General features: G+C 48.8%; 1 protein-coding gene across 1 annotated transcript in view; it reads left to right on the forward strand.

Moving 5' to 3' along the window:
* Positions 1-25960, forward strand: part of DSCAML1 (DS cell adhesion molecule like 1) — a 346512-nt gene that overhangs the window by 304633 nt on the left and 15919 nt on the right. Inside the window, exons 15-20 of the mRNA XM_082410986.1 lie at positions 67-234; positions 1424-1494; positions 6700-6940; positions 10324-10470; positions 12769-12924; positions 19999-20138. Of these exons, the coding sequence (XP_082267112.1) occupies positions 67-234; positions 1424-1494; positions 6700-6940; positions 10324-10470; positions 12769-12924; positions 19999-20138 (923 nt within the window). The remainder of the gene's footprint in view (positions 1-66; positions 235-1423; positions 1495-6699; positions 6941-10323; positions 10471-12768; positions 12925-19998; positions 20139-25960) is intronic.

Raw genomic sequence — 25960 nt, forward strand, 5'->3', positions numbered from 1 at the left:
CTTGAGGCTGGAGAGGGGTCCTGGAGTTTGCCTGGCTGTGGTTAGAAATGGGTGTCCTCTGTCCAGATTCCTGGGACTTCAAACAGTCCACACGCAACATCTCCCCGACCATCAACCAGGCCAACATCGTGGACTTGCACCCAGCATCCGTGTACAGCATCCGCATGTATTCCTTCAACAAGATTGGCCGCAGCGAGCCGAGCAAGGAGCTCACCATCAGCACTGAGGAGGCCGGTGAGCACCTCGCCCAGCCACCCCTGCGCGTGGGCTCGGGACATCTGGGGCCCACACCGCCCCTGTCCACTGGCAGTGGGCTTGCAGTTAGAAGAGGAGAAGGGGGAGATTCCAAGGTGTTTGTGTCTGCCTCTGGATCATTGGAGATTCTTCCGTCTGACCTTTTCCAGATGGAGTTCTCGATGCAATGCTTTCGGGAGCTGTCCATGGTCCTGCCCCCACTCACCTGGCCGCAGCCTGTCTGGAAAGGACAGATATGCTAGATCTGCAAAGGATGGGGGTGCTAGTGCCCTGGATTATCTCCTGTGATTTTTGTCACGAAGTTTTCCTGAAATTTTAAACAAGATTTTCCTTGCTGTATTTTCTCTTACCTGTCATCGCAAAATATAAATTAATACAAGAAGGTACATATACCATACATGTTCAGTTTTACAAATAATAATAAAGAAAAACTAGTATAACCAACACTCATTACCACTTACCAGAGGTCCTCCATATGCCCTTTCTCAATTATAACCTCTCCCCCTGAAGTAACCAGTATCCCAACTTCCTTTCTTTCCTTTTTTATACTGTCACCACACTGTATGTACACATAACCCATGCAGTTTAGTTTTGCCTATTTTCTAATAGAATATATGCATGACATCATACTTCATATATTCTCTCTGTTTTCCTTGTTTTGATCGATATTCTTTTTGTGAGCTTCATGTCATCAGTACAGCTGTATCATTTGTGTATTTTCATTCCCCCCAAGGGATATAAGCAGTTGTAGAGTTACAGTCATCAGATGGACAAACGTCTACCTTTAACCAAAAAAATGCCAAAATGTTTTCCAAAGCTTTGTACCAACTTGCTCTCGCATGATCAGTGTACAAGAGTTCCTGCCACTTCATATCTTTGTCTGAACTTTGTTCTATCAAACTTTTAAAAAATATTTGCCAGCCTGCTGGATGTAGAGTAGTATTTCATAGTCATTGTTTGCTATATTTTCAGCAAATTATGGAGAATGAAGGGGAAATTTAAACCCTATGATCATTTCAGAAGGACTCAAACAAAGGTTCTCTGCTTCTGTAGATGAGCTTTTCCTTTCTCCCCAGCAGTCCTCCAGCTCAAGGATGGGAGTAAGAACATAGGACTCTTTTCTTCCAAGACTTGACTCATAATGTTGTTTCTCCCCACCACCCGCCAGCTCCTGATGGGCCCCCCATGGATGTAACCTTGCAGCCAGTGACCTCACAGAGCATCCAAGTGACCTGGAAGGTAAGTAAATTCAAAGGCAATTTCCTCTGAAATACCTCCTTTCTTCCCCTCTCAATCTACAAATGAAACCCCAACAGACTAGCTAGTCTCTGGTCTCTTACAGTGCCCAACCCTGTTTATTGCTAAATCCATGAGATTGGAGGGGTGGAAAGAGAGGAGGATAAAGGGGCTGGTTCCCTCACCAATCCCCACTCCCTCCTCCACCCTGACTCTCTTATGGAGGCCCATGCCTGGGGTGGGATGAAGAATTGTCAGTGCCAAGGAGGGAGGATGGTTCTTCCACCATGCTGGTCTGTCCTACACACCCCGCATATTGTAATAAGTCTGGAGTTAGAATTGATTATGTGTAAATTTCAAAGGGGCCCTGTGGATTACGGGAGATGAAACGACAGAGTCTCAACATCATCTTGGCCCTGTGACTAGAGCTGGGAGGTAGGGTGAAGCCACCCCCTGTATTCTCATGGTAAAGCGTTGAACAGGGAGCTTGGTCTTTTCAGGTCTTGATTTCCTCCTCTATAAAATCAGGATTAAAAAATAACTGCCCTCCCCAGCTCTGGGGGAGGGGAGCTGCAGAGAAAACAAACCAGTAGGTGCTGTAGCCGTTTCTAAGGGGAAGAAACTTGTAAATCTAGAGGGTATCTGAAGACTGTCACTGAGGGGAAGTCTTCGAGGCAATTCCACAGCTGGGCAGAGAAACAGATCAGAATAACCTTGAGCAGGACCAAGAAATGCTTTCCTGGGTAACTCTGGCCTCATTGCCACATCCCTGCCATGGGCACAGAAGAGCTGCCCATCCTTGATGGCTTCCTGTTGCACCGCATTTTCCAGTGTTTGAGTATTTTCTTGCACTAATTTATCTGACCCTCTATTCCTGTGGAGTGGACAGAAGAAGTATTTTTATCCCCATCCATCAGAGGAGGCCACAGTATAGAGATGCAAGGTGACTTCCATGGTCATTCAAGTCGTGACAGGTGCAGAACTTCAGTGCACAGAGCCTGGAGCCCCTGCCCAGTCTCCTCACCAGAGCCCACTGCATGGAGGTCAGGAACAGAGAGCTTTCTGAGTCCCATCCATGTTCTTCTTCTTGGATCTCTCCCATCTCAACAGTGGGGCTTGGGGGGGGCTGCCTCATCTACATCTGGGGTCAAAGTCCAAGGTCATCTTCTGACTTGAACTCCTGGTGGGAAAAGTCCAGGTGCTTTAGTCCTCCTTCTGGGCCCTTCAAAAAGGTAGGCTCAAGAATAGGAGATTCAGAAGGGCCTAGTAATATTTTTCCTAAAAAGACTGCATGCCTGGGCATGTACACACACACGACACACACGAACATACACATACACACACACATACACACACACAAGGCAGCAGAGCCTGGTTCCTTCCCTCCCCAGAGAAATGACCAGGATAAAGGTGGGACAGAGGCTGGGAAGTTGGTCCTCCCTGGGTACCAGCCCTCCTAGCAGATACCTCCAGAGCCATAGTTCCCTCCAGGTTCAGATCTGGGTGCCAGGGCTTCTCTCAGAAACTGGGGGTAAAGCCTGGAGTCTAGTCCCCAAGTCTTGTCTGCATCCTGACTCTGCACCCATTTCCTGAGAATACTCCAAGGAAGCCTGGAGGTGGGGCAGGGCTGAATAAGTATGTAAACCACTGAGACATTTGGCTACAAAGCTCCGACCTGGAGGTTGATAAAAATTTAGAATCAGATTTATTTCTCCAAAGTCTCATAATGAAAAATAAAATTGATTAGAAAGTTAGAACTTCAGAATGAACGAGCCCGTCAATAAATTTGGGGCTGACTTCTCAGGGGATTTTTTTTTTTAACACCAAGAAACAGATTAATGAAAAATAAAGATTCACTTGAAAGATAAGTCACTTCATTTTAAGACTCTTTCCACGAGACGGATCACCACTGCTTTATGACATAAATTTGCAATCAGCCCTATTGATTTCTTAATGCTTCAGAGAAATATTGTTAAGATTGATTTAAATCCTGAGTGTGCCTGTTTGGGGGGAGGTGGGGCCATATGGGGAGAGAGGAGAGAGAGGGAGGGAGGGAAGAAGGGAGGGAGGGAACATGTGTCAAGATTTATAAAAATATGTGAATATCTATATGTATGTAGCAGGGTATGTCTGAATGCCTATCCAAGGCCTCTGCCAGTATATTTTGATGTGAATGAAGGTGACGTGGTACTGTGTATATCACACATATACAGGTGTATATCATGGTGTAGGCGGCTCCGTGTATGTAGGCATATGTGTCATTGTGTACTGATGTATATATCAGTGTGTTTCAATACGGACGTGGGTATGTAATAGGAGAGTATATGTCAGTGCGAAAACAAGGGCACCTTGCAGATATATTTGTGTCTATAATAGATGTCTGTCTGAATGTGTGAGTGTGTAGATATGAACCCAAATTCAGAAATTTGTCCCCTTACAAACTAGCAAACAGGACTGCCCAAGTACAGAGAGAAACATTATTCAGGCATTAACAAAAAGTCAAGTCCATTAAATACACGCACACCTAGTTAATGAGTTCAAAACAATTATGTTAAATTAAAAACTTCATTTTATTGCATTAACAGTGAGCTTAAAAATGCAGTTCATTTAAAACATTCATTGAATTTTAAAAAACGGGCTGTTTTACTAACTTAATTGTTTCTGATCACACTGTTTTTTAGTACAATAAAAGGTGGGCTTTTAATTTAACTGCATTGTCTTTAAAACCCTGATTCAAGCTGTTTTTATATGCACTGGGGTGTGTGCTCTGTCTCAGTATATAGATGGGCAGGCCCCCTCATTAAAGGAGCCAGTTTCTAGTTGTGGGTCTAAATGTTTCTGGCCATGGGTAGGTGTGGATTGGGATGTTTGCTTTGATGGGTCTGGATGTGAAGGGATATATTGGGATCCAGTGTGTGTGTGTGTGTGTGTGTGTGTGTGTGTGTGTGTGTGTGTGTGTGAGATCATATATAAGAATGTCTGTGTTGGTGAGTGTTTACCTGTTGATGTGTTCTCTCTCAGAACACCTATGTGCATGGCTGGTTGTGTACTGGGGTTCAAGCTGGGGGTGAGAGTATGTTTTCCACCCTCCAGGCTGATGCCAGTGGAGTTTTCTCCCTTTGCCTGGCCAGCTGGGATCAGCCCTTCATTCCAGCCGGCCCAGGCAGAGCTCCGAAGTGCCCCCTTGTCACCGGTCTGTCCTCGCCCATCTCTCTCCCTCCATCAAGGAGCTGGCTTCAGGCCTCAGCCCTCAACACACCCCAGCCGTTGGCCAGGATGTCAAGGGCAATCCAGCTCCAAGAGGAGCTGGGCCTACATCAAAGTCAAGGACTCTTTTTTTTTTTAACTTGTGGTAAAATATACATAGCATTGTATTTACATAAGACTGAACATTTTAACCATGTTCATGTGTTAGAAGTCAGTGGCGTTAAGTACATTTACAATGTTGAGCAACCGTCACCACTGTCCATCTCCAGAATTTTTTCATGATCCCAAACAGAAACTCTGTACCCATTAAACACTAACTCCCCACCCAGCCATCCTCAGCCCCTGGTAACCTCTATTCTACTTTCTGTGTCTGTAAATTTGCGTATTCTAGGTACCTCAGAGAAGCATCATACAATATTTGTCCTTTTGTGTCTGGCTTATTTCACTTAACATATTTTCAAGGTTCATCTGTGCTGTAGCATATATCAGAATTGCATTCTTTTTTAAGGCTGAATAATATTCCATTGCATGTATAGACCACATTCTGTTTATCCATTCATTTATCTGTGCACACTTGGGTTGCTGCCACCTTTTGGCTGTTGTGAAGAATGCAGCTATGCATATGGGTGTAGAAATACCTCTTCAAATCCCTACGTTCAATTCTTCTGTGTATATGCTCAGAAGTGGAATTGCAGGATCATAGGGTAATTCTATGTTTAACTTTTCGAGGAACTGCCAAACCGCTTTCCACAGTGGCTGCACCATTTTACATTCCCACCAGCAATGCACAGGGGTTCCAATTTCTCCACATCCTCACCAACAGTTGTGATTTTTTGTGTGTGTGTGTGATTTTTCATTTTTTGATAATAGCCATTCTAGTGGGTGTGAAGTGGTATCTTGGGACTCTCTCTTTTTATTCAAACTAATTACCTATCTCCCTCTCCATCTGGTTACGTTTTGTCTGCTGTTGCATTTCTCCCGGGCCCCTGAGCCCATACCAAATGATATCCCTATTCATTCATTCATTCACCCATTCATTTATTCAATAAATATGTATTGAAGGCCTACTACATGCCAGGCACCATTCTAGACACTGAGAACAAAATAGACAACACTCCTCATCCCCACGGCACTTACATCCCAATGGGGACAGATAGTCAAAGACATAAGTAAACTATATAGAATGTCAGATGACACTACTGCCATGGAGAAAAATAAAACCAGGAAGAAATGTAAGGAGCACTAGACAGAAGGCAGGGAGCAATCTTACACGAAGAGCTTAAGGAAGGCCTCATTAAGAAGGCGGCATTTCAGCAAGGACACCACAATGTTGAGGAGGCGAGCCGTGTAGATATCCAAGGAAAGAGTGTTCCCTTGGATGGAAATGTGCCTGGTGTGAACAGCAAAGAGGTGTGTGCAGGAGCATAGGAAGCATGGGGGAAGGGAGATGGGTCCAAGAGGCATTGGGGTGGGGTCAGATCACGTAGAGTTTTGTAGCCATTGTAAGGACTTTGGCCTTGACTCTGGGTGAGATGGGAGCCTTTGAAGGCTTGGAAGCAAGGGAGTGACATGATCTGACTTTGGTTTCAAGAGCATCCTCTCAGGGCTTCCCTGGTGGCGCAGTGGTTAAGAATCCGCCTGCCAATGCAGGGGACACAGGTTCGAGCCCTGGTCCAGGAAGATCCTACATGCTGTGGAGCAACTAAGCCCATGCGCCACAACTACTGAGCCTGCGCTCTGGAGCCCGCGAGCCACAACTACTGAGCCCGCGCACCTAGAGCCCTGCTCCACAACAAGAGAAGCCATCGCATTGAGAAGCCCACGCACTGCAACGAAAAGTAGCCCCCACTCGCCGCAACTAGAGAAAGCCCACGCGCAGCAACAAAGACCCAATGCAGCCAAAAATAAATAATAAATAAATAAATTTATTTTTTAAAAAAAGAGCATCCTCTAAGAATGTCACTGTGTCTGTCTCCTCCCCACCCCACCCCATACTCACAGGCACCCAAGAAGGAGCTGCAGAACGGTGTCATCCGGGGCTACCAGATCGGCTACAGAGAGAACAGCCCTGGCAGCAATGGGCAGTACAGCATCGTGGAGATGAAGGCCACTGGGGACAGCGAGGTCTACACCCTGGACAACCTCAAGAAGTTCGCCCAGTATGGGGTGGTGGTCCAGGCCTTCAATCGGGCTGGCACGGGGCCCTCATCCAGCGAGATCAATGCCACCACCCTGGAGGATGGTGAGGGCACCAGTAGAGGGTAGCGAGTGGGTACAGATCTCAGCTGTGGGCAGAGCCAGGGCTGCCAGGGAGGGCTCGGGGCCCTTCCCTGCTCCTGAGCCCCGTCGTGGTCCTGTGATCCACACAGGCTCCCTGGATCCCTCCATCTCCTCTCACCCATTGGCTCCTTGATGGATGCTTGGTCCATTTAGCACTCCGGGCCTCTCCATCCATTGGCTGGCTCTCTATCCATCGCTTGCTAATGCTCTGCCCATCGGTCTCTCTATTGATCTATTGGCCTGTGTGAGCGCCTGTCTGTGCACCTGTCTGGCTCTCCGTCCGTGCTTCTCCCTCTGCCTTTTCCTTCTTCCTCATTCTGGCCCCTCACCCATCTTTGTCCCCAAGCTCTTTCCTCTGCACTCTGGGTCCTGTTTCTCCTCCCGTACATCCTCCAGGTTGCAAAAAGGGCAGGAGCCACGTTACCTTTGTACTTCTGGGCTGGAATCTGTCCACCATCTGTTTTAGGGACCTGAGATGAGACTGTGGAGTTACGATATCCCAAGGTCCATGGACAGAGGATTTAGGGCCTGATTTTTAAAACCGAATTCTTTGAGGACTGGAGAGCACTCCAAGTCTGATGAGTGAATTAAGGGGCCCGGTTTCTCGGGGGAGAGGGTTAGAAGGCAGCAGGAGCCTGCCTGCTCTCCAAGCACAGAGAAGAGCCAGCTGGTACCTGAGCCTGTGCCAGGAAGGGAGAGGAGATGTGACCCTTGATGGCCCCCAGACATAGAGCCGGGCTGGTCACAGCCCCCCAAAGAGCAGATTAAACAGAGCTTCCTTCTTGATGCTCCAGCCTAAAACCAGGATGTGAGATTAAAGCCTGTCACTAAGTCTGAGCCTGCCCCCAGCAGAGGGAGGGAACTGACTGCCCCAGTAACATAAAGCCATCACCCCATGGCCATCAGGATACCCAGCATTCCACCATTTTGTTAAGCATTCCATCCTTTTGTTAAGCAATGCCCTCTCCCTGCCTCATTCTCTCTGAAAATGGCAGACACCCTTGGGAGGGAGGATGCATCAGGTCAGAAACCCCTGAGAGTAGATTAGCTCGTACCAGTGGTTCTTAACTTTGGCTACAAGTTGGAATTATCTGGGGACTTTTAAAAATCCTGATGCTTCATCCCCAGAGATTTCAATTTAGTTGCTCTGGGGCACAAGCTAGGCTTTGAGATGGAGCAGGTGTCAGTAGCCCCAGAGCACTGGGCCCCTGGGAAAAAGGGAGAACACAGAACACAGAAAGGTGCATAGAATGCAGAGAGGTACAGAGAAGCACCTGAGCTACACTGCCACCAGCTCCCCGACCCCCTCCACCATCCCAAAGCCTCACCAGCCCCCCATCAGCCCCCTCCCTTCCATGATGCTGGCCATGGGCCTGGCTGGATTGAGGAAGATCAGCTTGTCGCCTCTTAGTACCATCAGTACCAATCCCAAGCAGTGCTCTGACCCAGTGGTTCTCAAACCTGAGCGCACATCAGAGGGCTGTAAACAGATTGTTGGGCCCTCCCCCAGAGTTGTGCTTCAGCAGGTCTGAGGTGGGGGCCAAAAACGGGCATTTCTAATACATTCCCAGGTGATGCTGATGCCGCTGGTGTAGGGAGCACCTGTGAGAACCACAGCCTTAACAGCCAGGTCATTACCCATAGAAGGAGCCAAGGCTCACGGAGGTTAACAACCTGTCCAGAGTTGCCCATCTAATGAAGAAGAGTCCAGGTCAAATTCCAGGCCTGACCCTGAATCCCATCCTCTTTCTACTTCACCCTATTGTTACCCTGTTGCTTGGGGGCAGGGCTGGATGCAAGACCAAGGGACATGGATGCAGGATGCTCAGGGAAGTCATGTCCAGGGGGAACAGCTGCCCCAAGACCACCCGGCACACCTGACCAAACACTAAACTCCGTCCACTGGGGCCATTCCAGAAAACAGCCAGGCCAGGCCCACCTTTGGCCTCCATCAGAGCCCCACCTCCCTTGCTTTGGGAGGCTGCAGTGGGGGGTGGGTGCTGGGATTACCAACAGGGAGAGATCAGCATGGGCTGTGGAGTCATTTTGCAAACAAAGGAGGAGAAGGGGATGAAAGTTTCCAGCAGCATTTGCTCAGCAGTTTTTCATACTTAATTAAGGCCCTCGTTAGCCTGTCAGATCCTGATCGTTTCCTTGCAATATTAGCACTCCTCCTGGGGTATTCAAGGACCCCTGCTTTAGCAATAGTGTCTCTTCCATAATTATATTACCTTCATTTTGTTCGAACGGGCGATCTGTATTAGTTTATGACACTGGGTCCCTAATTACATGGTGCTTATATTTTTACACCTAAGTAATATGAAACAATAATCATTCTCAAAGAGGATCGTTAGGATGATGTATTATCATTTAAATGCTCATAAAAATTAGAGTTGCCTCTTGTGGGGCAATGGGATCTAATTACCTTCCATCCAGCCTGTGCCTCCTTTCTCCCACTCAGAGCAAAGCAGACGTGGCCTTTCCCTTTGCCCCCAGCTCCTCAGAAGCCAGTGGAAGTGCCACCAAAGTTGTCACTCACCAACGTGGCTCTTTGAGGCCTGGTGTCACCACTGTCTCTCATCATCATCATGCAGCAGGGCCGCCCACAGGGGGTGGGATTAGGTTAAGCTCAAAGGTAGGTCTCAGATAGAGAGGGTTAAAGGCAGGGCAGACCACCCAAGTTGGTCTTAGAGAGTGTTTTCCATCACCCAAAGCATTTTGGTGTCTTCAGATGCAGGGACAAGGGACAAAAATGTAATGATCCTAGAGGTCCTAAAGGTGTCCGCGGAACCTCTTCTCCCCTGTCCCAGGGTTGCTTGAAATCCTCTTTCCTTCTTTTCCTTCCCTTCAGCTTGGTATGAGGACACAAGGGTCCCTAGAGCCGGGCCTTGGTTCAGACCCCGAGCTCAGGTGACACAGAGAGCTGGCAGCCATCAGATAAGAGCATCAGTTACAGATCCCTCCAGCGCTGGCTTGGTCTTCCAGGTTCTGTTATGTTCAGCGGACGTGGACTCCCTGGGCTGTGGTGCCTGCTGGTGAATCCCCAGGGGCTCATGCCTGGAGGTCATCACCTTCTTCCCCCAGCGTTTACCCAGAACCAGGAACGTGCCACCCAGAGCCCAGGAACCAAGCTCTAAGGCTTTCTATTCACCCAAATCTCCAGGAAAGGAGACTGGGTTGACTTCCCGGTCACCAGCCCAAAACTCTCGCGACTCATTGAATCAGGAGGGCCTTCCACTTGTGTAACCCGAAGTTCCTCTGGCTGGCCAGCAGGGCCCCTCCTGCACATGGACATGTCCTGTACCTTCCTAACCAGGCCTTTCAACTCTCCCCCCGCCCTGGCAGTGCCCAGCCAGCCCCCCGAGAACGTCCGAGCCCTGTCCATAACTTCCGACGTGGCCGTCATCTCCTGGTCAGAACCTCCACGCAGCACCCTCAACGGCGTCCTCAAAGGCTATCGGGTCATCTTCTGGTCACTCTACGTTGATGGGGGTGAGTCTGCTGGGAGTGGTGGCCGGCTCATGGAGCGAGAGGCACGGGGTCGGTGGAGATCCATACTAAGAGCTGAGCATGTTCCATGGGATGTTGAGTGGAAGTCCAGCCCCTCCTCCATAACTGTCATCCCGGGGTCAGAGCCGGGGCCAGGGTGGGTGGGGTACACATAGTCATCTCCTTGGTGGGGACGGACACCAGCTGCTCCTGGACAGCAGTATGTTGGGCAGTGATTTGAGGGGTGAGACAGGCACGTTTGCTTTTCTGATGGGATGTGTTGATATTAGGACTTTGTGGCCATGTCAGTCAGGAGACAGGTGGCGCGCTCAAACAGGGCAATTGAGGAGACTTTAATGAAGGCGCTGCTTTCCAAGGAGTCTGGAGGGAGGACGGGGCCCCTGGGATTAGCAGAAGCAGGAAGCCGTCACCGCCTAGGCCTGAAGGGGCAAGAGGACAAAGCAGGGCCACCAGAACCCAGGGAGAGCCACCCCTCAGCCAGCCGGGCAGTGAGGCATGTGGTCTGTGCAGATGAGCGGCCCAGGACCTGGAGAAGGGTGCACGGTGGAGCTGGGGGTAGGAATGGCAGAAGGAGAAAAAACAAGACAATGGCCTGACCCTTCAGGTGCCTGCCTTCCCCTGGGATGCAGTAGTCCAGACAGGCTTGTGCAGCCCCAGACACACCAAGCGCCTGCCCACTGGTGTAACAGAGCCCTTGCAGTGACCAGGAAGTCTGCAGTCTTGCAAGCCCGAGGCCCAGCATCCCAAACTACGGAAACGAGTTTGCCTCCCCAGAGCCTCAGCCTTTTGCCACTTGTTCCCTGGCTCCTCCCTTCTCTCCTGGAGGACCTGGGACTCCAGCTCATGGTCATCCCTCCGTGGCAGCTGCCCTCCCCTTCCCGACCTGGATTCTGCTCTGCCCAGAAGCCCTGCTGACAGTAGTTGTCTCTCCCTGCCACACCTCCATCATCTCCTGCCAAAACACAGAGACCTGAAGGTCTCTCAAGGCCTTATACGATGAGATGGCCTCACATATCTGTGCGGAGCCAGGGATGGGGCCTCGTTTTCCAGAATTTGCTTCCACTTTTCTAAGCCTGTGGCTCCCCACTCAGCCCTCAGGTGAGGAAGGCTTCAGCCTCTCTAGTCTCCAAAGGCAATGTGGATTCATGGCCATGCTGCCCTCTTCCTGGGTCTTTCTCTGTCTCCAGTCCTGGACAGGTCCACCCTGGTTTCTGACCTTCCCAAAAAGGAAGGTCCCACCACTCAGGCCTCTGAGGTTCCCCTGCACCAACCTGGAGTCCCCTCAGGCTGGGCCTGGCGTCCTCACCCTCTGGAATCTGGCCGACTGCTGCCTACCCCTGGCCGGGCCCTCTGCCGGGCCTTGGCCTGCGCCAGGTCCCTGAGAGGCGCCAGGGTAGGTTTGCCAGCACTAATCTTCTACAAGCCGGTGTCTGGGGCTGTTTTCTGAAAAGCCAGTAGTCCCAGGGGGAGGGCTGTGAGCTCAGGAGTCTGTCTCTTTCCTCCTCCTAAGGCCCTGGCCATCCCATGGGACCCTCTCCCTAAGCCCCTCTTCAGAGTCTACAGCACGTTCCTTGGCAGAGCCAGGATGACAGGTCCTCACTGAGCCCGAGGAAGGCTTGGCCCTTCCACCAGCCTCGCCCGCATTCTCTGTGCGGGTTCTTTGCAGGGAGGGTATCCTCAGTGGTGGGGAGAAGGTAACGGGGGTTGACCCCTTATCCTCTCGGGAGTTCAGGGTGCTGGTCCAGGAGTGGTCAGGTGCAGGGGAGGCATCCTCAGCCTGTCATCCCCCGAGGATCCACTGCCTCGGGAGAGCCGAGAGCCCAAGGAGGTGCCGGGCAGCCAAGAGGAACAGCTGCAGACTGGCCGCCTGGTCCAGGCTCCCCTCCAGGTCCAAGTCACTCCTGGGGTCCCTCACATGGAGAGAGGTTTGGGTGGAGGACAGGGAAATGTGGCTTGGAGAGATAGAGAGATGGGACTATCCTATAGGGAGAGTATCAAGCTGAATTTGGTGCAAGGTTGACTAGGGGCCAAGGCCCGCCTGGCGTTTGTCGCTCACCCTGGTTGGGCCACTTGGGGAGAAATGTGGTCCTGGGGCAGTGCCCCAAATCCGCACCCATGAACTTGAGGTGGAGGGTCCCCCTAGTCGCCACCAGCATGGAGTCAAGGTCTGAGCCCAGTGGAGCAGGCCGGCCGCGAGCCCAGCCTGGCGGAGGGGCGGCGGCCGGGGGACCGTGGCCTGGCCGGCCTGGGCCGCACTCAAGGGCTGCTCGTGTCCGGCAGAGTGGGGCGCGATGCAGAACGTCACCACCACGCGGGAGCGCGTGGAGCTGCGAGGCATGGAGAAGTTCACCAACTACAGCGTGCAGGTGCTGGCCTACACCCAGGCCGGGGACGGCGTGCGCAGCAGCGTGCTCTACATCCAGACCAAGGAGGACGGTGAGTGCGCTCCTCCGGGCCCGGCCTGGCCTCGGACCGCGCGGCAGCTCCCAGGGCCTGTGCCGGGCACTGCCCTCGAGCCGCCCCGCTGCTCCCGCAAGGAGAAGGGTGAGAGCAGAGCCCCGTCCTTCGTCCTGTCCCTCTGGTTCGCTGAAGGGTGACTCTGAGGACACTGGGGAGAACACTGCTTGGGGAGAACACAGCTTACCGTAAGTGGGGGTGAGGTGCCCCGGGACTCGAGCATAACCTCACGAGCCACCGTAACCCCTCCCACTGCAGCACTGGGTCAGAGGCCGGATAAAGCCTGTCCCCCCACCCCAGGAGCATACTTTATGGCATCTGCTCCCCTGCAGGGTTCAGCCTGCTGTCCTCTGGATACAGACGGTGGGGACTGGGGGAAACAGGAGCATCACCCCACATATCCTAGGCTAGGGACCCGGCAATCACCCCACAGAGGCCCCAGCATGGGCCAGGCCCTGGACTCTGGTGTGCAGGGGGCTCTCGGCGAGGGAACGGGATGTGCTTCCCCTTGGAGCTGTGATGTCAAAGCCCTTCTCCACGGGGGCAGAACTGGAAGGAAACAGAGATAAGGAGCCAGACCTCAAGGGGAGAGTGACGGAGTCAGATGGGGGAGGCTGGGAGCTGAGTCAGCCCAGGAGGGATCAGGGTGGGAGAAGGGCCAGACTTCCTGCCTGAGCTGGAGCTGCACACCTCCAGGGGCCTTGCCGGGTCCAGGAGGTGCTGTGCGTGACCGTGCACAGCTCCCAGCTCCTCTTCCACTTCCTTCCTCACCGCCCCCCAACCCCATCACTGAGTTGCTTCTAACCCTTCTGAGCCAGGTGCAATATCATCAGAAGAGTCGGTTGGTGTTAAGTGCCTTGCGCACAGTGGGCGCTTCATAAACGGTAGCCATGGTTGCCATCATGGCTTCCTTCCCACGCAGCCTCGGTTTTTTCAAAGGATACAGAGACCCACAGTCTAGGTCCCACCCAGACAGTTTAGCAGCAGGAGCTGGAGGGGTGAGAGGAGTTAAAAGGAGCGGCTCTAATGTGATGATGGAGATGTTCCCAGTGCAGCCCCGCGCTTGGTGACTTGGTGACCAGACCCGCTCAGATTAAATGCTCCTTACTCTCCCTAAGCCCCTCCCATTCCATCAGATCATCCCCCCTCCCCCACTTAAGCTCTGAGCAATTAAATATTTACCAACCTGCCCGCCCTACTTTTCCCGTCATTAATCCCCCCATCGAGGTTTCCTGGGACAGCTCCAGGCAGAGCCACCTGGTCTTGTGTGGAGACCGAACGGAGACGGTGCTCAGCGCCTGGCCCCTTTCAGGGCCTCAAGGACACACACACACGGACACACACACACACACACACACACACACACACTGGCACCTTCTTGGCCTCTAGAAATTAACCACCCAGACCTCCAGACTTTTTGTGTCCTATTCTGATGCAAGGCCTGAGTTGTAAGCACCTACACATGTTTAACTGACCAAGGTGAGACCCCACAAGGGTATCCAAAGGTCTAGGAGCACCATCCCTCCCTACAAGGAGCTGTCGACCCCCTACCCTTGAGCTGCCTACAGAGCCACACACAGGGACACGCACAGGCAGGGGCCAGGTCCTAAGGCAGCAGCTTCACTGAGTGGAAGGGACACTGGTAAACACAGCAACTGTGCGTGCCCCAGCCCTGCCACTTATTGGCAAGTCACTTAACCTTCTGACCCTCAGTTTCCTCATGATAAAATGGGGACAGTGCCTCTTCTAGACGTTGTAAGAAACAACATAGCTATAGAATCCTTTCTAAAATGTCAAGTGCTAGCAAATGGTAGTTGCTTTATAGCTGCCAAGAGCTGGCAATGAAATGACTGCTTCTGATGGACGCAGGTGCCCTTGAGGGAAGCCTAAGCTAAAAGGAGCCTGCTGTCAGATGAGGTCTCATCCAGAACAGTGGTCATAACTTGACATGTGTGTGACGTGCCATCATAAGCATGATTTAACTTTCCAATAGCCCTATGGGCTAGGTATTCTTTCCATTTTAGGGATGAGAAAATGGAGCCCTAGAGAACTAAAGCAACTTGCTGAAGGTCACAAAGCTAATGGGTGGCAAATCAAGGCTTTCTTGCCTCCCTAGCCTCTATAATTTCCATCATACCACTTGTATCGGTTAGGAAGCCTTTGGTTGATTTGAGCAATCAGCATATTTATTATCGTATATAACAAGAAGTCTTGAGTAGGGCAGCTCCAGGGTTGGTTAACTCAGTGGTTCCCATCTTTCCGCTCTGCCATCCTCAGCCTGTCAGCTGTTCCTCCCATGATTTCAAGATGGCTGCAGCTCCAGGCATCACGCCAGACAAGACAGAGTTCAGGATGAGAGAAGCAGTCTCTTCCTATGGGCTTCTCTTGGGAGTAAAAGAAACCTTTCCCAGAAATCCCCTCAACAGGTTTATGCTCATTTCCCATTGGCCACAGTGGGGCAATATGCCTCTAGCGAAGCTAGCCACTGAAAGGAGAGTGGAATTATCATGCTTAGACTTACTCTAAGCCTTATAAATCCCCTGGTGTAGGTGATGGAGACAGCTTTCTCTGAAGGGTGGAGGAGCATGGGTGACCCAAGCAAGAGTGAGACTCTGTGTGCAAGGAATAGGAAGGAATGATAGCAGAGGGGTAGGTGGACAGCCAAGCCCGCCCCAGCCGCGCTGCTCCAGCTCCACCAGATTCTCCCATTTGTAGGTGGTGGTCATTACAGTTGTTACTCAGCTGACTTGGAAAGCACACAGACCCACATTCCAATTCCAGCTGTGCCATGGGACAGATACGCTAATCTGAAGACTCTGTGACTCCGTACCCACCGCTACCACTCCCCCTCAGGAATTTGCATTTTGCCAAAGGAAAAAAATCACCAGAAAATTTAGAGAAAGGCAAGATACATAAAAAGATAAAATGCAAACATATCAATTCAAGCTCATTTCTTAAGTCCAGATCTCTCAGTCTGAGCCTGGTTTCAGGCTGGCTTGGCTGCACTCAGTTCATGAGCTACAAAACCTCTTGCCTACCGCTTGTCTCCCCTGTGAATACCAGACCTAGCTACATGGCCTGGGAGTGCAAAGTTGAGTTGGAGCTTAGACCACTTTAAAGGTCTTTAACTGAGGAAGAGGCTTGAACTAGAGCCGTGTGTCAGGACGGTAACTCTTGTAGAAACATGGAGGATTGATCGCAGGAAAGGGTGGGGGTATAAGGACTTGGGTCAGAGAGGCCTCTTAGAACCTGTGGGCATCTAGACAGAGAAGAGGAAGGTGTGTGCTAGTTCAGCAGCAGTGAGGATGAAGGGAGGAGGAGGGACACGTCTAGGGAAACATATCAGAGGAGTTCCACTTCCAGGAATGGTAGACGTGGTAACTCAAACCCACTCTCCTCCTTGCTGGGACACTAGGAAATATGAATAAAATATTTTTTAATACTTGCTTCAAGGTATCAGAGAGCTGGCAGGAAAGTAAAGAGTTACTGGGCCAGGATCCAAGGGAGAATGGAGGCCCAGGAGGTGAGCCTGGTATTTGGAACAGCTCTTGCCCTCTGGGACATTTGCTGAATCTGGAGGCAGTGACTGAGAAACTGAGCAGTACTAGAAAGACATTAATTGGAGACCAGGGCCTGCTAGGGTGTGTGGGTCTGTCTGGTGAACCCTCCTCCCATCCCCTTCACCCCCCCACCCCCACCTACTTTGAGTTGAGACCATGAAGGGCAGAACTCTAAGATTAAAAGTGGACCAGAAGTAGCTCAGCCTCAAATCATCTCAGTCCTAGAAATTAGATTGAGGTGACCTCAGGTTGCTAGTGCCCCAGGTTGCAGGTGCCTGTCAGAAGCAAACATGAATTCTCTCTTTAGGAAGATTACATCACCTGAGACCTCAAATTATTTCCACAAACAATTTTGCAAATAATGTGTCTGGCATACAGTAAAAAATAATGGTGACAATGTGAACAAAAGCCAGCAGAAAAAAAAAAAAGACAAAACAGATCCGCAAGAGTTCCAAACATAGGTTTTATCAAATATGGACTTTAAAATAATGATTCTTAACAATTGAAATTTGAAATTTTAAGAGTATTGGAAGCTATCAAATGGAAAATCTAGAAATAAAAACTATTAATAACTGAAATTATGAACTCACTAGATGGGTTTAACAACAAATTAATCACAGCCAAAGAGATAAATAGTGAACTGGAAGATAGGTCAGAAGATAATATCTTCTGATATTATAAAGACAAATGAATGGAAAATAGAAGAGCAAATAAGAGATATAGAGCAGTGATTTTCAAACTTTACTGTGCATACAAATCACTTGGGGATCATGTTAAAATTCAGATTCTGATTTAATAGATCTAGGGTGGAACCTGAGATTTTGCATTTCTAACATGCTCCCAGGTGACACTACTGCTCATCCATGGACCACATTCTGAATGTCAAGGACATAGAAGATGTGAGAAGATACCCCAAAGAAGAGGAGAAAGAGAATGGAGCAGAAGATAAAATGTCTGAAACCTTTTCAAAGCTGTGAAAGACATCAAGCCCAAATGCACGAAGCTCTACAACCCTCACAGGCAATAACTTAAAGAAATCCACACCTAGGCTTATCATAATAGAGCTGCTAAAAAACAAACACAAAGAGAAAAATCTTAAAAGCAACCGGAGGAAAAAAAGACCACTTACCTTCAAAGGAGCAAAAATTAGATTGTCAGCTAACTTACCAGAAACAATGGAAGCCAGAAAACAATACAATGGTATATTTAAAGTATGTATGAAAAAATAGTTATCAACCTGTGATTTTTATACCTAGCAAAAATATTTTTCAAGATTAAGATGAAATAAAGACATTTTCAGACAAAAAAAAAACTGAGAGAATTTATCATCAACCTACCTGTCCTGGAAGAAATACTAAAGGGTATTCTTTCACTAGAAGGAAAATGATCCCAGGTGGAAACCCAGTGATGTAGGAAGGAAAGAAGAACAATTAACGGTGAATATGTGGGTAAATCGAAATCAATATTGATTGCATAAAATGGTGATCATGTCATCGTCTTGAAGGGGGATCTAAAATATATACAGAATTAAAATATACAACAATGACATGTAAATTGAGAGAGGGTAAATGCAAGTTCTAAGTCCTTGCATTGTCTGAGAAGAAAAGTGCCAATTAATAATGTTAGACTTTGGTAAGGCAAAGATTCACATTGTAATCTAAAAGTAATTAAAGACTGTATTATAGCAAAACTAACAGAGAGGGGGAAATAGAGTATTTTTAATACTCAATCCAAAAGAAGGCACAAAGGAAAAAACAATAGGTGGGACAAATAGAAAGTATTTAGTAAGATGGGATATTTAAACCCAAATATATCAGTAATAGCATTAAAGATAAATTGACTAAATTCTCCAATTAAAAGATAAAGATTGCCAGATTGGCTAGCAATGAAACAAAACCCAAATATGTGCCGTTTATAGGAGACATCGAAAACATAAAGGTGTAGAAAAGTTAAGCATGAAAAGATGGAAAAAGACATACCATGTAAAACTAAGAGAAAACTGGAATATTAATATCAGACATAGTATGCTTTAAGGCAAAAAATCATTCTTAGAAGGATACTTTGTTATGGTAAAAGACTTAATTTACTAGGCAAATAAAACAGTTCTAAATTTTTATGAACTTAATAACCTTAAAATACATAAAACAAAAACCAACAGCACTACAGGGATAAATAGATAAATCTATAATCGTAGTGGGAGATTTCAACATATTTCTCTCAGTAACTGATAAGGAAAAAAAAAGTATGCAACAACAGAGAAGATTTGAACACTGCAAATTGCCCCAGTGGCCATCCATAGACCCCCTTGCATCCCGAAACTGCAGAGACCCCTAGCAGAGGTAAATGGCAAGGCTGTAGCAGTGAGGAAGGGCAGAGTTAAGGTTGATTGCCAGCTTCTGGGTTCAGGTCCCTGGATGGATGATGATGCTGTTTTTAATTATTTTATTTAACCGAGAATTGATGACCACTTATTAGATTTAAAAAATTGAGGTAGGTGCTAAAAGCTGAGAGTCAGGGGAGGGAACGCAAAAATCCTAGTTGTTACAATCTACTGAGTGTCTTCTATGTGTTAGGCACCATGCCAGGCGCTTTATTTTAATTAGCACTAATTCTCACTACAGACCTTTAATGTGGTTGTTATGTCCCTATAGATGGGGAAACTGAGGCTCAGAAAGGTAAAATAAGTTGAATAGGATACCATCACAATCTTCAAAGGAGCATAGAAGCTCCCAGGAGGGAAGACAAGTCACAACAATACAAGGGAAAGACCAAGAAGGAGACTGTGGGCTGCAAACAGGATGCTTCCAGTCTCCCAGGCAGAGCCCTGGGGTCCCAGCCAGGCCAGGCAGGCTCAGACATGGGAGCAAGGGGAGGTCAGAATCCATACAGATTGGATCCACTTAGGATGGATTTCTCAGCCAATTCTAAAGTAGACTTTCCCTCCTGAAAAGAGAAAGGGCCTAGCCAGCCCCCCAAGGGCTGTGCCCTGAGCACATGGCAAGGAAACACAGTCACCCACTGGCTGACCACTGACCCTTGACCCTCGGGAGGAGGTCTGCTCTGTGAGTCTCTAGAGTCCCCAGCCTCAAGGAGCTCACAGGTCAAAAAGCAAAGTGACCTGTATATTTGTTTGGCCTAAGTACAAGCTTTGTTAGTAGAGCATTGGGGCGGGGATCAGATTAGGGTCATTGGGATCAAGATGAATTCCTTATGGGTTCTGTTTCTTTCTTGTGTATCTTAAGTCCTTGGTTCTGGCCAAACAGTTCTGAAATTGGCCACTCCCAGTGCTTCCATCTCAGAGACTTTGTTACAAGCCCCTAATAATCACCACCTGTTTGCCATGCTAGAACCTCCTCCTTTAAACCACAGCTCAGAGATGCCTCCTTCAGGAAGCGCTCCCAGATTGATCTGCCTCACTCTCCCCACCCTGTCATTCTTTCCCAAAGGCTTTGCTCCTCCTTTCTCTAAACTGACCCGACCTTCCCCTGCTCAGTTCCAGGTCCCCCCGCTGGCATCAAAGCTGTCCCTTCATCCGCTAGCAGTGTGGTTGTGTCATGGCTCCCCCCAACCAAGCCCAACGGGGTGATCCGCAAGTACACCATCTTCTGCTTCAGCCCCGGGTCTGGCCAGCCGGTAAGTGGGCCCAGGGCCAAATGATGAGCAGGACAGGAGAAAGAGAAAGTACCTGTAGATCAGCTGGCTTCTGGGCCAAACCCTGGGGCTGCTTATATCTGTGCTTCTTCTTGGATTCATGGATAAGTATGGGCACTGGTCACCCAAGAATGGCTAAAGCCTTACCCCAGTCCATCTTGGGTCAGTCCTCTGTTCCAGGGGCTGCAAGATTATCACAAACCCTGGAAGCTCCTTTGAGTCAGGGTCACGTTCAAGCAGGTGGGAGGACAGGGCCTCAGCTCTTCTGGTCTGGCTGACCAAGGAAGCTCCTAGCAAATCCCAGAGCTCTGGACTGGGGACTCGCTGGCCCACGGCCTTTGGAAATGAATCAACTTTTCAGTATGATCAGTCCGGGCTTGGAGGGCTGCTGGAGCTCTACCCTGAGCGGCCCCCTCAGCATGGCGCCAGTTGAAGAGAGAGGAGAAGATGGGGGACAGATGGGGGAAGGCAAGGGCATCTCTCTCTGGGCCAGGGTCTGGGCCTAGCCTAGGGGAGAGGACTGAGAGATAGCTCTATCTGCCCAAACCCGGGAGCAAAGTGGGCAGCCCCCAGGCTGGGGCACAGTGTGGGGGGCTAACCCCTGCCCTCTACTGAGGGCTGCCAAGAGGGAGGAGAGGATGAGGGTGCCGTGGGATATGCACCCATATCCCATAATAGGCATCCTTCCCTCTGCCTCTTTCCTTATCTCCAGCCACTCAACCAGAGTTCTGCTGGGTGCCTGCTCTGGAGCACACCTCTTATAGTTACAAGAGCAGGTGCAAAGACGCCTGCCCTTGGGGCGCTTCCAGTCTAGTGGGAAAAGCAGAGGGATGCTCCCGGGGGGGGGGGCGTGAGTACTATCAAGAGGTGTGCTCAGGACCGGGGAGAGCAGGGGCCAGAAGGAGGCCAGCTTCTGCCTCCATCAGCAACGTGTGATGTGACAGCAGCCCCAGCACCTGCAGATGAGCTTCTGGCAGCCCGGAAAGCTGCCCTGAAATTGCTCGGTAATCGTGTCATCATCTCATCCTCTGTTCTCTGCTTTCCTGTGGCCTTTCTGAATTACCCTCTGAGCCGTAGGTGGCCCCGCTCCTCACCAGTGAGGCCAGAGTTCTATTACCAGAGGGGAAGCCCAGAAATGTCTTTTCAATGACTCCGTCCCCTCCTCTCCATCCTCACAGCCACTACGTCACATGCAGAAAAGTACATATTTGATGACTATACAACTCCATGAATTTTCACACATCCAAGTACGCAGAAGGGGGGATTCCCAGAGCAGGGAACAGGACAACACCCCAGAAGGTCACCACCCTCCCCCTGCAGGCATAACCACCATCCTGACTTCAGATTAGCATTGCCTCTTTTTGTACTTTATATTACACACACACACACACCATTTGCCTAGCTTCTTTGACCCAACATTATTTTGAGTTTGTGAATTTCATCCATATTGTTGTGTGTGGTTAGAGATCATTCACTGTCACTTCTGTATAATTTTCAATTACGTGTGTGTGTCACAGTGTATTTATCCATTGTGTTATCCGTTGATAGGCATTTGGGTAGTTTTCCGTTTGGAGCTATTACAGATGGTGCTGCTGTGAAAACACTTGTCCGTGTCTCTTGGTGCTCTTGTGTATGCGTTCCTGTTGGGCCTATGAGAGGAACTCCTGGATCACGGGGTCTGCAGGTGTTAGGTTGAGAACACCCTGCCCTTGTTGGGGGGTTGTACCAATTTTCCAATCAACATTCTCAGCCATGTCTTCTGCCCCTTTTGCCCCCCTCCTCCTGCCCCTCCCACACACACACATCCTAGGCTCTTGTTACACTCGGCTTGTCACCGTCTGGACAGCCGCTCTGCCTTTCACCCCCCACCCCTCTGCCCCTGCGGATCCTACCGCCCATGGCATGTTCTTCATCCTCTAGCACACGCTGAATGCATTCGCTGGCAGTTAGCTGCTCACTCACCTGTCTCCCGCACTGGTCTGAGGGGCTCTGTGAGAACAAGGGCAGCATCTACCTATTCATCTTTGGGTCCCCAGCTGCGGAACATGGTGCCTGGAACATCATTGTCACAGAACACGTGTTTGATGAATGAATTACTAGCAGCCTGGCAATTGTAAAGCCTTAGACGTTGGGCAAGTTTCCCTTCATAAATTGATGAGAGGGTGGGAACTCATTCTCCAGCTTGGGTTTGTATGGTCATTACTTCCTCTGATAATGAAGTCTTTCAAAGGGATTGGTATCTGGGAACACAGCCTCCTCATTAACTCAGGCTCCAGGATCCCCAGTCAACTGGCTGGGGACACATCTGCCAGGCTCCGGAGCAGAGTGCCTGGTCCCCATGCCCTCCTCCTGCTGCTGGAGACCTGGGGACCCTCCCTCCTTCCTCTTCATGCCCCGAGCATGGAGCAACCGCCTCTCTCCTGGGGAGATTTCCCATCAGACATTGTCACATGGTGGGTGGGGCAGATGTGCTAGTGTGATGAGAACTGCAGTTCAGCCATGTTGCATGGCAGGGACTGGGCTGAACGAGGGACCAGGGGACCTAACCACCATGTGTGATTGTGTAATATGATTGCTTTGCAGAAATACATTCCAGATTCCAAACAACTGCATCACAAATTCATTTATGAAAGAGCTCCAGGAGTGAGGGCACACTCGTGTACATGTGATGGTGCAAGACTGTGGGAGTGAGTGTGGGGTGAGAGGCAAATGCACGTGAGTCTGCGTGTGTGTGTACATACTGGAGTGTATGAACTTGTGTGTGCGGAATCCTCGGAATAGATGTGGGAAACTACATATGGTGCAGGATCCCAGGAATTACACCCTGGGGCTGGCCAGAACTGCATTGAGTCCTGTTAGAAATTTTACCAAACAATTTAATACACTTGTTGTTTTTCTCTGATTATCAAAATAATACGATTTTATTGTAGAAAATTCTGTAAATATATTAAATATAGAGAGGAAAGTAAAAATTACTTGTACTCTCATTCCCTAAAGATAAACATTGGCAATGTTTTGGTGTATAATCTTCTAGTCTTTGATCTGTACGTATACCATGGTTTTGTTTTGGTTTTTTTACAAAATTAAAATAAAATTTTACACAATGTGATATAATCTGCATTTTTCATGTAACATATGAAGGTACTTTCCCACACCATCGAATATTCTTTTTTATTGAAATATTCTTGACATCAAATATTCTTTTTTTTTTTTTCTTTTTGGCTGCACCACATGGCTTGTGGGATTTTAGTTCCCCGACCAGGGATTGAACCCAGGCCCTTGGCAGTGAGAACTCAGATCCTAACCACTTTACCACCAGGGAATTCCCATGACATCAAGTATTCTTTTAAAATATTATCTGTATGTACATAATCTATTTAACCAGTCCCCCAATTATTCTATATTTAATCTGTTTTTAATTTTTCACCATTATGATGTTTCATTGACAGTTCTTCATAAAAGTTTTTATGTACACGTTTTATTTTTTTCTTAGGTTAAATTTCTATAGGAATTCCTGGGTCACAAAGAGTATGAATATTCTTAAGGTTTGCATACACGTTTGCAAATTACTCTTCAGAAATTTTGCACCAATTTGTACTTCTTATACAGCATTATAAGTAGTATATACTTTTTCCTTGTGCCCATGCTAATCCAAGGTATTATATATTTTTCTTTTTTTGACAGTTGGGATTTTTTTAAAAAGAGGACTTGTTTTACGTTATATGTTTTGGATTACTAGTTAGGTTGATTATTGCTATGTGTTTTCTGGCTGTTTTTTTCATCTTTGGGTAATTGTCAATTCATGTCCTTTGTCCATTTTTTATTTGGGTGTATCGTGGTTTTCTTCTTATTGATTTGTAAGTGCTCTTTACATATTAAGGATAATAACCATTTTTGGTCATATATGTTGCAAGTATTTGCTTGCCTTTGATTCTAGTTTTTCTTATACCATAGGTTTTCTTTTTGTATAATTTAAATTTATAAATCATTTTCATTTATGATTTTTGCCTTTATTTTTGTTTTTAGGACAGATAAATGTTAACGTATAGTTTCTTCTTTCATAGTTTTACCTTTTTTTAACCTTTGATTCACTGGGACTTTATTTGGGAGTAGAGTTGTGTATTTCTGAAAGTGATTTCAGGACATTCTTGGGGAATCCAGGTTAAAAGAAGGCACCCAGGATCTGGGTAATATGCTAATGCCTTCAGGGGGAAGCCAAAGCATTCCTGCCCTGTGTAGACACAAATGTACATTCAGGTACACACTGACACACACAAGCAAGTACACTCAACTTTTCTCTACACATGCATACACACACACACCTCCACCCTCACAGAAAAATGTGCCAGGAGAAGACCATTTCCCTGTTTACAAAAGACTTGCACACCCCTTGCCTCATATGGGCCTCACTGTAACCACACAGGATAGGCCGAGCTGTATTGCTTTCTCAGTTTGCAGGAGAGAAAACTGAGGCCCCAGAAACCATGGGAGACACTGTGGATCATATAGCAAGTGAGGCAAGCAGGTATCAAAGCCACCACCCTGCCCTGCCTCGTGCTCAGATATGACCTGCAGATACCCACACGGTCTCCCAGTGCTACAGCCTGAGAGGACTTCCCAACTACTAGGGCTCAGGGTGGCTTTCAGGGACCTCCTGGATTCAAGGCCAGATCTCCACAAGGGAGGCAGGAGGAGGAGTTTGCCAGGGAGCTCTGTGTGTGTTGTGGGGATGCCTGTACCTTCTCCCGCGCATCTCCCTGCAGACAGTCTGGGGCCAAAAAGGATGTTTTCTCCTATTATAAGTCACTGGGCCCCTCAGCCCTCCCACGGCGGACAGAGAATGTCCTTCTGTGACCCCATATCTGTCTGGAGGTCTGTCCCTCAGCACGTGCGTGAATGTGTCTACATGTCCGTGTGTGTGAGCGTGTGCATGTAGGTGTGTATGTGCAGGACCCCGTGACTGCAGAGATAACTAATTATTAGCTCCCTCTGGCCTTGGGGGCCCCCCCATCTGTTCCGGGGCTGCTCCCCCTCCCTAGACTTCCTCCCTGATTTCAAAGATGCCCTGGTGCTGTCCTGCTTTCCCTTCCCCACAGCTGACCAAAAAATAAAATAAAATGAAAGTCAGCCCCATCCCGCCTGCACCAGGGAAGGGGCTGACAGGAGGTCTGCAAACCAGCGCTTATCAAAAGCTCCTTCTCAAATTCATTTCAATATCTGAGCCTCTGGTTTCCAAGGCAACGTAATCTTTTCATCAAAGCAACTGGTAAAACCACTGGGATCCGATATTGTTTTGTTGGCAACTTGTCAAAACTGTCATTTGGTTAAAAAAATTTTATAGATTTATATAACCTACAAATATATATATGGTGATCTATACCACTAATCATCATTAATAAAGTGCTGCCCCCTGAAGGTTTCTTAGTTCCCTCTCCCACTCCTTCGTCCCCCAGAGGTGGGGGGGGGGGAGGGGGGAGGAATGAAGGAGCAGTAATTAGACAGTAGGGCTGGGAGGTGACTCTGAGTGGGGACAGGCTGGGGGAGCCTGTCTACAGCCCTAATAAGGCAAATGTAGTCATTTAGCTTCTTCCCAGAGACTCCCTTTACTCAGGGTTCTCCTGAGACCCTCCCTCCTCCCTTCTCCCTTCTCCTCCATCTCTCACTCAGAACACTCACATTTCCTGGCCTGGAGCCACAGTGGCCAGCGCCTAGATCAGTCCAAGAGGTAAACTGAGGCTGACCCAGCAACACGCCAGAGCAGGCCCGTCAGCTCCCAGGGCCGAGCCCCGTGCCAAGTCCAGGGC

The sequence above is a fragment of the Balaenoptera physalus genome, assembly GCF_965194825.1.
Source record: "Balaenoptera physalus genome assembly, chromosome: 10".
NCBI lineage: Eukaryota > Metazoa > Chordata > Mammalia > Artiodactyla > Balaenopteridae > Balaenoptera > Balaenoptera physalus.